The sequence below is a fragment of the Lemur catta genome, chromosome 1, assembly GCF_020740605.2.
Source record: "Lemur catta isolate mLemCat1 chromosome 1, mLemCat1.pri, whole genome shotgun sequence".
Taxonomy (NCBI): domain Eukaryota; kingdom Metazoa; phylum Chordata; class Mammalia; order Primates; family Lemuridae; genus Lemur; species Lemur catta.
The window spans coordinates 250,405,252-250,418,084 of NC_059128.1; the positions used below are offsets into that span (position 1 = coordinate 250,405,252).

General features: G+C 32.4%; 1 protein-coding gene across 3 annotated transcripts in view; it reads right to left on the reverse strand.

Annotated features, from left to right (window-relative positions):
• Positions 1–12,833, reverse strand: part of CADM2 (cell adhesion molecule 2) — a 1,015,461-nt gene that overhangs the window by 150,426 nt on the left and 852,202 nt on the right. For all 3 annotated transcript variants that reach the window (XM_045557726.1, XM_045557716.1, XM_045557707.1), the window contains 2 exons: positions 3,031–3,183; positions 657–794 (listed from right to left, as the gene is read on the reverse strand). In XM_045557726.1, the coding sequence (XP_045413682.1) occupies positions 657–794; positions 3,031–3,183 (291 nt within the window). The remainder of the gene's footprint in view (positions 1–656; positions 795–3,030; positions 3,184–12,833) is intronic.

The window sequence follows — 12,833 nt, forward strand, 5'->3', positions numbered from 1 at the left end:
AAAAGAATGTATGTGTGTGTGTGTGTGTGTGTGTGTGCGCGCGCGTGAGAGAGAGAGAGAGAGAGAGAGAGAGAGAGAGAGAGGGAGAGAGAGAGAAAATTTAGATGTGTGAAGTATTTAAATTAATATGCATTATTACTAAGGCAAGTATATTTTTTGCCTTCTGTGAGAATTACTAGGAATCAAATTTATTGATGTTTAGATAATTATTAATATATTCTCAGAACTTTGTTATTCCAGAAACTAAGAAGTGGAAAAAATTAATTCATGGAGTTTCTCCGTCTGTAATCTATATACTATATATGAGTTCTGAAATAATAATATCTAACAAATAATTAGCACTTTCTATTGTGAAACATGAATCTACATTTTTTTTTTCATATATTAATTTATTTCTTCCCTCAACTTTCCCATGAGGTATATATTATTTTTACACCTGTTTTACCTAAGAGGAAATTGAAGCACACAGAGATTATATTAATACATTAATAAACTGTATAAACTTACCTAACAAGAAATACCTAAATCTAGTTCAAATTACACTTAATCAGAAAGCAATAGTGTGGTTTGAAAAAAATTCAAAATGCATTTTCCTAATACATCATACTAGTTTCAGTACATTAATTTTAATTTGGAGCAATTTTTCCATTCTTTACCTTTAATCTCTTTGTCATTTTTGAACCATCTTATATCAGCTGCAGGTTTGCTACCAGATGTTTTACAAGTCAGCTGCATCAAGTCTCCCTCCATAACTGGTGATGAAAATCCACTAATTTGAGGCTTCTCAGGAACACCTGAAATTTAAGTAAATGAATGAAGTGAGCATCAATCTTCACAGCTGATTGGTTCTTATGACTATTACTTTCAGACAAGAAATTAAACTAAGTGGTTAACTGACAATAAGTTTAATGGAGAATAACTGGTATGTAAGAAGCTGCTTCATATATGTGTGTATACATACATATGTGTATATATTTGTGAATGCATATAAGATAATATATATACACATATAACAAATGTATATATTTATACATATGCACATATATGGTATCCAGAAAGCATTTAAAATGCATATAGTTCAAAGTCATTTTTAAGATTAAATTGTAAAATTTTACCTGCAAAAATACTCTGTAAATTTTAGAAACAATCATTCAATATATATCTTAAAATTTACCAATATTAAGATGTAAGAAGGTAGATTTTTCATTGAAGAAAAAAATTCATAAAACACACTTCTTTATTCCTTAGGAAATTATGATTTAACTTTCGCACCTTTCTTTCCTGATTTCACAATTCTTAATGCTTAAAAACGATATTATTATTCCCTGTATACTTTGTTCAAGAAAATGAATTTTAGAATAAGAGATTCATCGATAATTGCAATTATCTTGACTTTTCTGATTCTTTTAATCTAGAAAATGTCTCTTGATATTGTTTATACAAGAAATGCAGTTGTAGTTTTGTGACTCAGTATATGTAATCAATATATTTTTAATGCTAACCACTATTACCTTTTCTAGTCTAAATCATCCAATGAATAAGCAAATAACTAACATGAAGAGATAATGAATAGGAGAGTTAAATCATAGAATATTGCACATTTCCTAGGCAATAATATTGTTTCCCTGATAGAAGTTTATTACACTTTTAAAAAATTATTCAATAATGGCAGACGGGACTTTCTTTATTCTATTTAATTCAGTTTGGGAAGAATAATATGTAATAATACTGGAAAGCACCAATATGAGAAATACAAATTAAAACAACAAATAAAACCCAGCAAAGATAAAAGGCAAATCAACATACTTCCATTAACTGGCTAGGTGGTTTTTTTTTTTTTTTCTGTCTTCACCTTTATGTTACCTCTTTTATTTTTTTCTAAAAATCTATGTCATGTCACCATTTAATAAACTGAATTCAGCAGTCATCTATTCTTTGTGTCTCAAGGTGGCTCTCTACAGAACAATACGTTAACCTTAGGCAGTTGTTATCCTGAAATACTCCATTTTAGTGGTTATTTTGTCCTTAATGGCAAACTTGTGAAGATTTTTATAAAATAGTCCCAGTGGGACTTGCAAAGAAACATATTTCATATCCTATGCACAAAACCAATTCACTACCTGGATTAACTTTAATATTCCCACCCAAAAGAACAGCATGTGTTAGCCCTTCTAAATGCAACATTGTGCCTTTATCTATCTAAAAAGGAAGGCAAGCTAGGGACAAAAAAAAAAAAATCAATCTTTAAATTCCTCTAACTTGTTCAGTACACAGGTGTGTTTCAATGAACTGCAGCAATTTCAGCTGATTGGGGCACTGACGTCTGTGGAATCACAGAGAGCTCCGAGCTGCAACTTTATTTCCTCAGAATCTCTATGAATGTATTGCTTTTTTGTGTCACTTTAACCTTTGGGAAAATGGCCCAATATTTGGAGAATAAAAGCACAAAGAAGCTATAAGCTGCATGCACAAGTGACATTATGTATTTCATTTAGGAAGCTAGAAAATATAAATTTAAAGGAGAGAGGATACATGGAAATGTCAGGATCATTTAAATGCACTAAAATATGCAAAGGGGTCATATTTGAAAGCTATAAGTTAGTTGGAAAGGCCCCCATCAGGTGACTTATATGATAAAATGAAGGAGTACACTGTAGCACACAAGTTGAACTCACTACGATCGTTATTCTGTCCGTTTATGAAAGGATCAGAATATAAACAATATACAGATAATTTGATACAAAAAATTAATTGGAAATCAAGAAAACTGCTGTCTGTTGCCATCTGAGCAACAAAATGTCTATGTGCCTTCTGGGAGTCATCTTTGTACCTCCCCCTGTCCATTTATAAAATGTGGAAAGTGACTAAATGATTTTTCAATGTCATTTGTTATAATGTAGCAGAAAAAGGATTAAACTGTATCTATTAATATAATCTTCAAAATGCATTTTTTTGTGTTGACTTATATTGCTGCAGCAGTATACATCTCTCTGGTTTTGTGATTACATGGTGTTCGTTCCTTGCGCTTACCCAGAACGGTGAGATAGGCCTTGGAAGTTTTGACAGGCATGGTAAATAAAGAACAGGTGTATTGTCCTTCATCAGAGAGAGACACATCACTGACGCTGATACTCAATTCATGCCAGGAAGCGCGAACCAGCTCGATCCTATTGTCTCTTAAAGCTAGAAAGAACAGAATAATGAAAATGTGAATAAAAACACCAGAAACAGTCAGTACTTTTAGACTACATATTTTTTAACACAATACAATAAATATTTTCTTTGGCCATACATCTAAATCTTATCTCATGGAACAGTTTTAAAGGAAGGTTTAAATATATTGAAATATTTTATCAGATTTTTAAAAATCAAAGTAGAATTAGGTGCTGCTCCTTAATGTTCTCAGAAATAACTTTTTAATTAAATGATTACATCTAGTACAATAGTTTGGATGAGGTAGATGTTGATGGTGATAAAAACAGCTTTCCTCTGCAAAGTCGTTCATGGAATGCCAGTACTAAGAAAAACTATAAACAAATGGGTTCACTTCTGTGGACAGAAAAATTTGGGAAATTGTAAATGCTACAGGCCTTCCAAGACACTGACAAAGAATATTGGCATATTAAAAGCTCTCTTTAGGACAGACACTTGTTGAATTTTCTTTAAACCTGAGCCGACATTTAGCTGAAAAATACCTGTAAATTATCTGACTTTTAAATTTTCACTATTGGTTGGTGCCTCTACTGTGCTGTATGTTCATATGGTCTTTCATTCAAATCACTTTTTCTATCACAGGACACTTGTTTTCACAGAAGAGCTCCTACCATTTTGCTGAATTATGCCCTTCTTGACTCATTTTGGGGGAAAAACACAGAAAAAAGTTTAACTATCATTATGTGCTCCACTAAGTACAGCTATAAAATCTGGAATTAAGTAAGAAGCAACTAAAAGAGTACTCTGAAAGGTAGAAAGAGGAAGGGAGACTGGCAAGGGACACCAGGACCTGAGAAACAACACAGGGACTTCTCAACCAACAGTAAAAGGTGATCCTTGCCCAGCTTCTTCGAATCACAACCGAGCAACAGAAGTAGTCTAGGTAGAATAATTTGTATCCCTTATCAAATGGGAGTCCCTCCAGCAATATCAAGAGAGACTAAGTCACCTGCAAGAAGAATAAAGCAGGAGCCTTACTGACAATGAGTCATCATAAAACACTGTCTCTTTCCCTATAGGGCCTGAGCCTTCCCTTCTCCATCTAGAGACAATGGGCATAAGTAGCTCTGGCAGTAGGGAGGATCCTTCTGTGAGTACCAAGCTCTGGAAGTAATCTTCCCATGAGCTAGAGAATCTTTTACCTCACCTAGACCACCAGGGAGCCTGGTCTGGGAAATCTCCTTTACTCCCTTAGATGTTACAAGTAGAAATTACTGCAACCCCCAGTGGAATTAGGCAAATCAAGCTGACCAAATAGCACCACAAAGTCTCTGAAAACTAAATTCTCATTAGAACAACAGACCATAAATTTAAGCTAGGGGGGACCTGTGTGTTAAACCTAAATAGGGTGACTGCTTCCTAGAATAGAAGATTTAATTAGAATCCAGAGTCTCCTAACATAATAGCCAAAATGTCCAGGGTATTATAAAAAGCTCACAGTCTTACCAAACACCAGGAAAATTATAACTTGGATAAGAAAAAAAAATCAACAGATGACGACACTGAGATGAATCAAATATTGGTATATCTGATAAAGCTTTTAAGGCAGTCATTATTAAAAACACTTTAATAAGCAATTACTAAGTAAGTATCTTGAAACAAATGAAAAAAATCGAAAACTGTAGCAAGAAAAAAAATTTATTACAAATGAAAATTATAAAAATAAAAAATACAATAACCAAAATAAAAACTCACTGGATTGGCTAAAGAGTACAGTGGAGATGACAGAGGATAGAATCAGTGAATTTGAGGGCAGAGAAATAAGATTCATGCAATCTGAGCAGCTGAGAGAAAAGAAATGAAAAAAAAAAAAAAAAGAAAGAAAGAAACGAAAGAAGAAAGAAAATAACAGAGCTTCAGGAACCTATGAATAGTAATAAAATATCCAATACTGGTACCAGTAGAGTCCCAGACAGAGAGAAGAAGGAGAGTGGGACTAAAAGAGCATTCAAAGAAATAAGTTTCCCTGCTCCTTTCAGTGTGCTGTATGTTAGGTGATGATAATAATTGGTATATCAGAGTGAAAGTATAAGGAGTATGGTTTAGAATTTTAGAACTGGCACATATGAATATATATTTAAAAATTGATAAGGTATCAAAAGTCAAGAAATGGCCAAAATTAGTACATGGATTATTTATTGTGTACATTTTCTTAGTAGTTCATTTGCTAAACAATAGGACTGCCTAATGAGATTTTCACTGGACAGAGTATTTTAAGCAAATCCTCCATCCACAATGTTAGTCTTTTCAAGTTCAGAAATATTTATGATGTCATCTACAGTTCCCTTTAAAACAGCATTTCAAGTATGAGAGAATAATGGAAAACCCTGAATCGTCCAAAGAGGGATATACTATAACTCAACGGGTTTCCTGTGAACAGGAACCTTGTCTCACTATCTCAGCACCCTGAGCTATAGCTATCTGCACAGTAGGCATTCAGTGAATGGCTATTGAATTGAAACTGAGAGCTAAACTCTGTCTATGTATGATAACAACACAGTGAAAGCGAACTGAACTAGGAAGTCTTCTTCAATATCTCTCCACAGGATCCCCCATGGGAAAGAAGCTGAAAAAAAAAAAAAATAGAAGAAAAAAGTGTCCCATTTAGACGCTATTGAGAATAAAAGAGCTAGAAACGTTATGCTACACAAATTTTTAACTACGTGGTAGTTCACTGAAAAATGATTTGAAACTCGAATAAGTAATCTTTGAAAATATTGTCACTTTGTCAATGGTTTTTAAATGAACACAAAAGGTAGTAGGTAATCAGAGACCACCCATATTACTTAACTTTTCTACATAGTAAGTTCCAAATATATAGTGAACTTAAATAAAGAATTGTGATATTGTCAGTTGAAGTGAATTCAATCTTTAAAAAAAATAGTTTCCCTTTGAGAACACAGAATGTTAATTGTTACCCAAATGTCCTTTTTAATAATAAGTAAAAACTCAAGCATTTCATTTAAAAATATTTTAAAACACTTCGCTAGGAATAAATAATTGAAGAGAAGAAATGAGCGTATATAATAAAAGAACAACGGGAAATTACTGACATAGCACAGAGATTAAAAATAAGCTAATGGGTTAAGTGGGCCACCCCTGAGGTCATGTCTCATCAGCCATGAGGTGCCTGCCACCCACCAGTGGTGAGGTGATTTAACGGTTCAAAACTCTGAATTCTGAAGGATTTAATCTTAGCTGAAAATAAGAAGCACTGACCAAAGCATGAGACTCTATTAAATAGTGCTTAACTCTGGATAAAATGATTCTCCCAATATACCATTGGTTTTAAATGGTTCATCAATCATACAAATGCATATTTGGGATTCATACTGAGTAAAATGAAAATTCCTAAGACACTTACTTTGAGGATTTTTAGTCACATTTTGTTCCTATTTCTAAAAATAGGTACTGGCATATTTAATAAGTTATATATTAATTAGTTTTAATTAATTGAACAAGTTAACTCAATAACAAAAGTACTACTGAATTTACATGACATATTGATTCAAGAATCTGCTAGCAATTTTTGAATATTTGCATTTAGTTTTGCTTTCTCAAGTGTTATGTTTATAAAGGTGATCATATACTTTTTGCCAGAAACTTTTTGGAATATCTTTAAATTTGTTTTCAGTGAGTAATACTTTATGTCACATTTTAAGACGCTTATTTAAAAATTTTCATTATGTAATCACTTTTAAGAGAATATTAAAATGCAAGTAACAACTTTACTTTTTTATATTTTTTTCTAGTTCACCCATTTGACATAAAACTTCCCCCAAGTTGAGACTGTTATACATTTTTTTATGTCCCACAAGGCCCCACAGATGCCATGTACAAATAGATACCTAGTGGTAATTTATTAGATTAAATTGACTATGCAGATTATCATTCCTTTGTATATGACATTCTATAATTATACATATTAACAGCATTTTAGAAAATTCTGTATATTCAGGGGATATTTTATACTGAATGACTTTATCATTATAATTCATTATATTTTTATAGACAAGTACTAAAGAAAAAACATCAGGATGATAGAAGTCACTTCAAGTGTTATCTTTGCTACTTAAATTCTCAATGTTAATATAATTAATGCCTCAAAAGCATACCTTTTTATACCCATAGAACTTTTTAGCCAAGACAATCATTGCACACATTTAAAAGTATTAAAAATTATTTAGTGTCTAATCAGCAAATTCTATTTCTTAAAGTAAGTTCCACATCACTGATTTCAAAAATCACTGGGTGTCAGCCTTCATTTTCCTTTTTGCCAGTAGACATCCCCTCCACCCAGTAGCCCCCATTTGATTCTTAGGGAGGTTTAGATGTGTCAGCACAATAAGCCAAGTTCTACCTATGGGAAAGATATATTTAATAACTCTAACCGTAAGGCCTTTATTCCAATATTGAGTTTTATTTTACAGCCTTCTGCCTGAGAATAGACTCTGTTTTATGAGCACTCTGCTATTTCCCAACTTCTGCAACAAGCCTGCTCTCTGCATATTGTCCACCTAAACCTAACAACCTACTCTGCTTTGTTCCCATTGATTTCTCTGGAACTGGTTGCTAACCAGATTAACTCATGCAAGCTGCTAGCCCCTGTTTCTTCAGTTGAAATCTCTATTTTTCCCCAACCATCAGAATCAGAACAAAAAACTGAAGCGTCAGTGAGGAGAACTTTGTTTTTCTATACAATAAATTTTTTTTGCTAATTATATCTGTATCCTAACAAATCAGAAACGGAAACTAAGTTGAGTAGACTATAATAAAGCTTACAAACTGGCCATAAATCTAAGATTTAACTCTTATCAGACTTTGGCATCTTGAAATGTATGATGTGAAAATAGACATTGTAAGTAAGATAAAGAGGGAACTCTAATGACTCTTATTCTTATTATCAAACTGTTACTTTATTTATTGATAGCCCCAAGCAATTTTATTTAATACATTAAATCAATATGTGTCATTTGTAATAGTACTATGGATTGCCAGAAAAAAAAAATGTTAAAACACAAAGGCAGAATGAAATGCCAAGCTAGTGAATTCTTTTTGTTTTGTTCTTTAAAGTTATATAGTATAAAACAATCTATATCAATCTTCTGGAAAATTGTTAAAAACAAACATTACTCCAGAGCTGCCATTTGGTATAGCAAGTTTCAGCCTAGACTGAATTTTTACTGAAACCATCGTAATTGGAGTTTTAGAACAGAAATGCAAACAAAACTTTAGCAACAGATCTGGAAACTGTGTCACTATTTGGACAAAGTTTTTCAGTGGTAGAATTTTAATTTTATACCCAGTGTATCTATGTTCCATAGGGGAGTTTTATAACAGAAGACTGTTACCAGTTAATCACCAAAATTAAATAACTATAAAATTCCAATACACATTTTTAAGAACCTTATATAGACAAAATGTTTATTCTCCATCCCCTACAAATAAAACTTCATGAATATTTTGCTTGCTTCTTCAAAATACACTATTTCCCTAGGTGTTTACCACATTATTTCTTATTTTCCTTGAAAAAATATCTGTCAGTGTCTGATACAGTTCACAATGTGATACTGTTGACTACTGGCCTGGATCCATAGAACAGGAAAATGATGTGGTATTTGAGCTAAACAATTTTTATAAGCACTCATTCTTTCCAACAGCCTACACTATATTGGTCTCCTCATAGACATATGAAACTTATTTTTTATATCTAACCATAAAACCACCGTATGTAGCCATGTGGTGTAACTCTCATACAGCATTTATATCAAAGAGACAAGAAGATTATATGTCATGTTATTATGGAAGTGCATACAGACAGAAAGTTACATTGGGAATGAAAAACACTTCATTAGACAGAGAAACTAGCCCTTGGTATCTGTCAATCTTGTAATTTTACAGGGTCCCATATCTACGAAAGCCTTTCAGTTGGTGCTTACCACACAGGAAGGAAAATGACTTCAGACTGCATTCACAATTCTAATAATCCCAAAATTACATTTTCTATAGACTGAAATTTTGGTTACATTTTTAACTGTTCTATCTTCATTAAGGGAACACTATTATTAGATAAAATAAACAAATTATCTTAGAGTATACAAACTTTGAAAACTTTTGCTATACTACAATAATGTTCATAGGTATGTGTTATATAGTTAAGAAAATAATTTTTATTCATTTTTCTACTTTCAAAATGTAGGCACAACCATAAAAGATATTAAACTAACACAAATTTCATTAATGATTGTGTACAGTTTTCTATGAAACATGTTTAATATTTTTCATTTCCAATATACATTTGCAACTGGAAGTTTAACCACTTAATCTTGATCTTGCTTTCTTCCCTCAATTCCTCCACCTCTTAACTAATTTTCTCCTTTTTTGGATGGAGGGGGTATGGGGAAATCTTTCACAAACAAAATACCATCTTTAAAAACTCAGCAAGTTACTATTGATCACAAATATTGTTTCTAAACTATCTTCTTGAATACATCAAATATTTCATGAGAAACTGAGAAATCTCTGAGTAATAAAAACTTTTTAAAATTATAATTTACCATGTAGAATTTGAAGGATGACACCCTACTTTCTAAAAATAGGTTGCAGGATTTTCTATAATGTTTGAATTTTCTTTCATTACATAATACAATTTCATTTTTATTTACCTTAGGAATCTTCATTGGTTTAAAAAATGTAATTTATATTAAATTACATGCTAATAGTTAAAAAGTTTGTCAATGCTATGGTTTGAATGTCCCCTCCAAAACTCATGTTGAAATTTAATTGCCATTGTAACAGTAATAAGAGGTGGGCCTGTTACAACGTGATTAGGCCCTGAGAGCTCTGCCTTCATGGGTAGGTTTAATGTCTTTTAAAATGAGCCTTTGGGAGGTGGGTTCTCTCTGCTTCAGACACTGGCTTGTCCTTCTGCCTTTTGCCATGGGATGATACAGCACAGAGGCCCTTACCACATGTTGGCACCATGTTCTTGGACTTTTCATTCTCTACAATTATGAGCTAAATAAATTTCTATTGTTTATAAATTATCCAGTCTATGGTATTCAATTATAGTAACATAAAACAGATTAAGACAGTCAATGTGTAAAAAATTCATGGCATTTAAATTCTAATTCTAACAAATTTTAGCAAAAGGCAAATACATGAAGTGACTATAAAAAGAAGTAACATAACTTACTATATTACTACAACTAAATTAAAAAATTTTAGAAAATCTAAACGTATTTATCTTGTTATATATAATATTGTATATATAAATAATACACATAATTATTTATATTATGTCTATAAATAGATGCAGTTTATATAAATACAATTACATGTATATACATTGTACATATAAATAATTGTATAAATAAATAATAATTGGGAGGGGCAATTTAAGATGGCGTGGGACAAAAAGCCAATGTACAGCTAAAATGATTGCTGTTGTGAGGCCTACAACACGTGGACGGTGACTGATGAAAGTTAATTTGATAAAAAAGTCTTTCAGGATTGTGGGCCTTTCTTTTTGGTAATTCACACAAGCAATGTTCCAAAACTTACTGAAAAGATTAGAAAAAATATACATTAAATTAGACACATCACATGAAATCTATAATAAAAGAGCACATTGTGTTTTATTAAATATAGTAGTAGTACAGCAGTAACTGTGAATTCCCACTTTGTAGCTAGGTTGAAATGAGATGGAATATGGAGGTGGCTTCTGAAAACCAGAGAGAAAGCTCTGAACACATACTACTCTTACTAATTCTCGAAAGAGAAACCCATGGTGTGATATGGACTACTTCAAAGTCTCCTGGACTTGCTGACTCCACAGCTGTCATATGAATCTTTGAGGTCTGTACTTAATGGGCTTTGAGTTTGACTTGGCCTTGGATATGCAGGCAGCCCAACAACCAGCCTACACTGTGGAAAAGATCCTAGCTCTCTCTTAGAGTGCTCTCACTGAGATAATGAGAACCACATGAAATGAAATATTATATAAAAGTCTTCCAATGAAAGAGAAAATAAGAAAAATGCATGTTTTAGAAAGCAAATTCAGAGATTCTTTAAGAACTAAATGACTAGCAACCATGTGCTCAATAGAGGAACAGTAGGTAGACTTAATGTCTCATCAAAGATGGTTAGAGAAACACAGTCATCACATGGAGGAAAAATCACACAATGATGACGGTGATGATGATGATGATAAAGTAATGTTAAGGGTACTTAGAATTTATGGATTATGCACTGTCTGACAAAACATTTTTAAGGGCTTACATAGATTTTCCACCTTTTATCCTCAGAATAGCTCACCAAGACAGCTACTAGTATTACCCCTCATCTAATGATGAAAAACCTAAACATCAGATAGATTTGGTTAATTGTTCAAAGTTACATAGCAAATACATAGCAGAGCTCAGATGGGAATTCAGGCAGTCTGACTCTAGAACCTATAATCTTTTAAACATTACACTCAAGTAACTTCCTATTTAATAATATTAATGGGGTATTCAATCTATTAGCAAAACTTTGATGGTTTCCTTCTAAATATAAGTCTGATGATAGAATTAGACTTAAAAACAATTAGTGGTCCATGAAAGCCAAACTGGTGACTCTTCGTCTATGTATATAGAAGGAATTTTACCAAGCAAAAAGTGCCCAGAAGGGCTGCTTTTCCAAGCAACCAGAATAGTATAAAAGTAATCTCCTACCATCCAAATGGGGAGTGGCAGTGGTACAATTAATTCAAGGAAGTTCAGAATTCTCAGGTAAAATGTAGCCAGATGATAGAAAGAGGGAGAATTTTAGAAGCAATGCACCATGAGCACTATAGTATTGTAGGAGTACCTGAGATCTCAGAAAAATTAGAAGAGTTGAGATCCCATCTAAGATCTACAGGGTTACTTGTGATTAAATATGCTAGAAATTGGGGATCATGCTAGAAACTAACACATTTGTGTACCATCTATTTGTAGAACAAGAGGCAAATTTGAGAGTAATCTGAACATCTTATGTAATCACACATCAAGGTAAATTTCTCCCCATTAAAGAATGAATGCAGCTAAGATGACTCATTTTCTATTTTTAAAAATGTGCTTTCCATTTTATATTTAAATTCAGGAAGTACTTGTTTAGTGAAAGGCTGTCATATGACCAGATTTAGCCAATAAAATGGGAGGAAGGTGATATATTTCACTTCATTGCTGAGTTTTAAGAAGTTAGTAGAGCTTCTTCACTCCCTTTTCCCTTCTCCTATTTAGAAGTAGAGGTTTCTAAGGCTCTAGCTGATAGGAATGCCACAAAATCAAAGAACATTGTACCCTTGAATCTCCACTTAGTGAAAGACTACCATTTTCTAAAATCTTTTGTATTGAACACTGCTTCTGAGAGAATTAAAATTCCATTCCCTTAAACTCCAGAAATTTGGGAGTTTTAGTAAACCTAGCATTCTCATAACTGACAAAAATAAATTAAATACAAAATACTTTCGGTCCTATAAAAAATACTGTTGATCAAAAGAAAAAAAATGATTTTTAAAAATTACTATAGGATTTGCTACAGAAACCAGAAAAATATTAGAGAAATATTTAAAGCCCTCAAATATGCTTTAAGAAGAT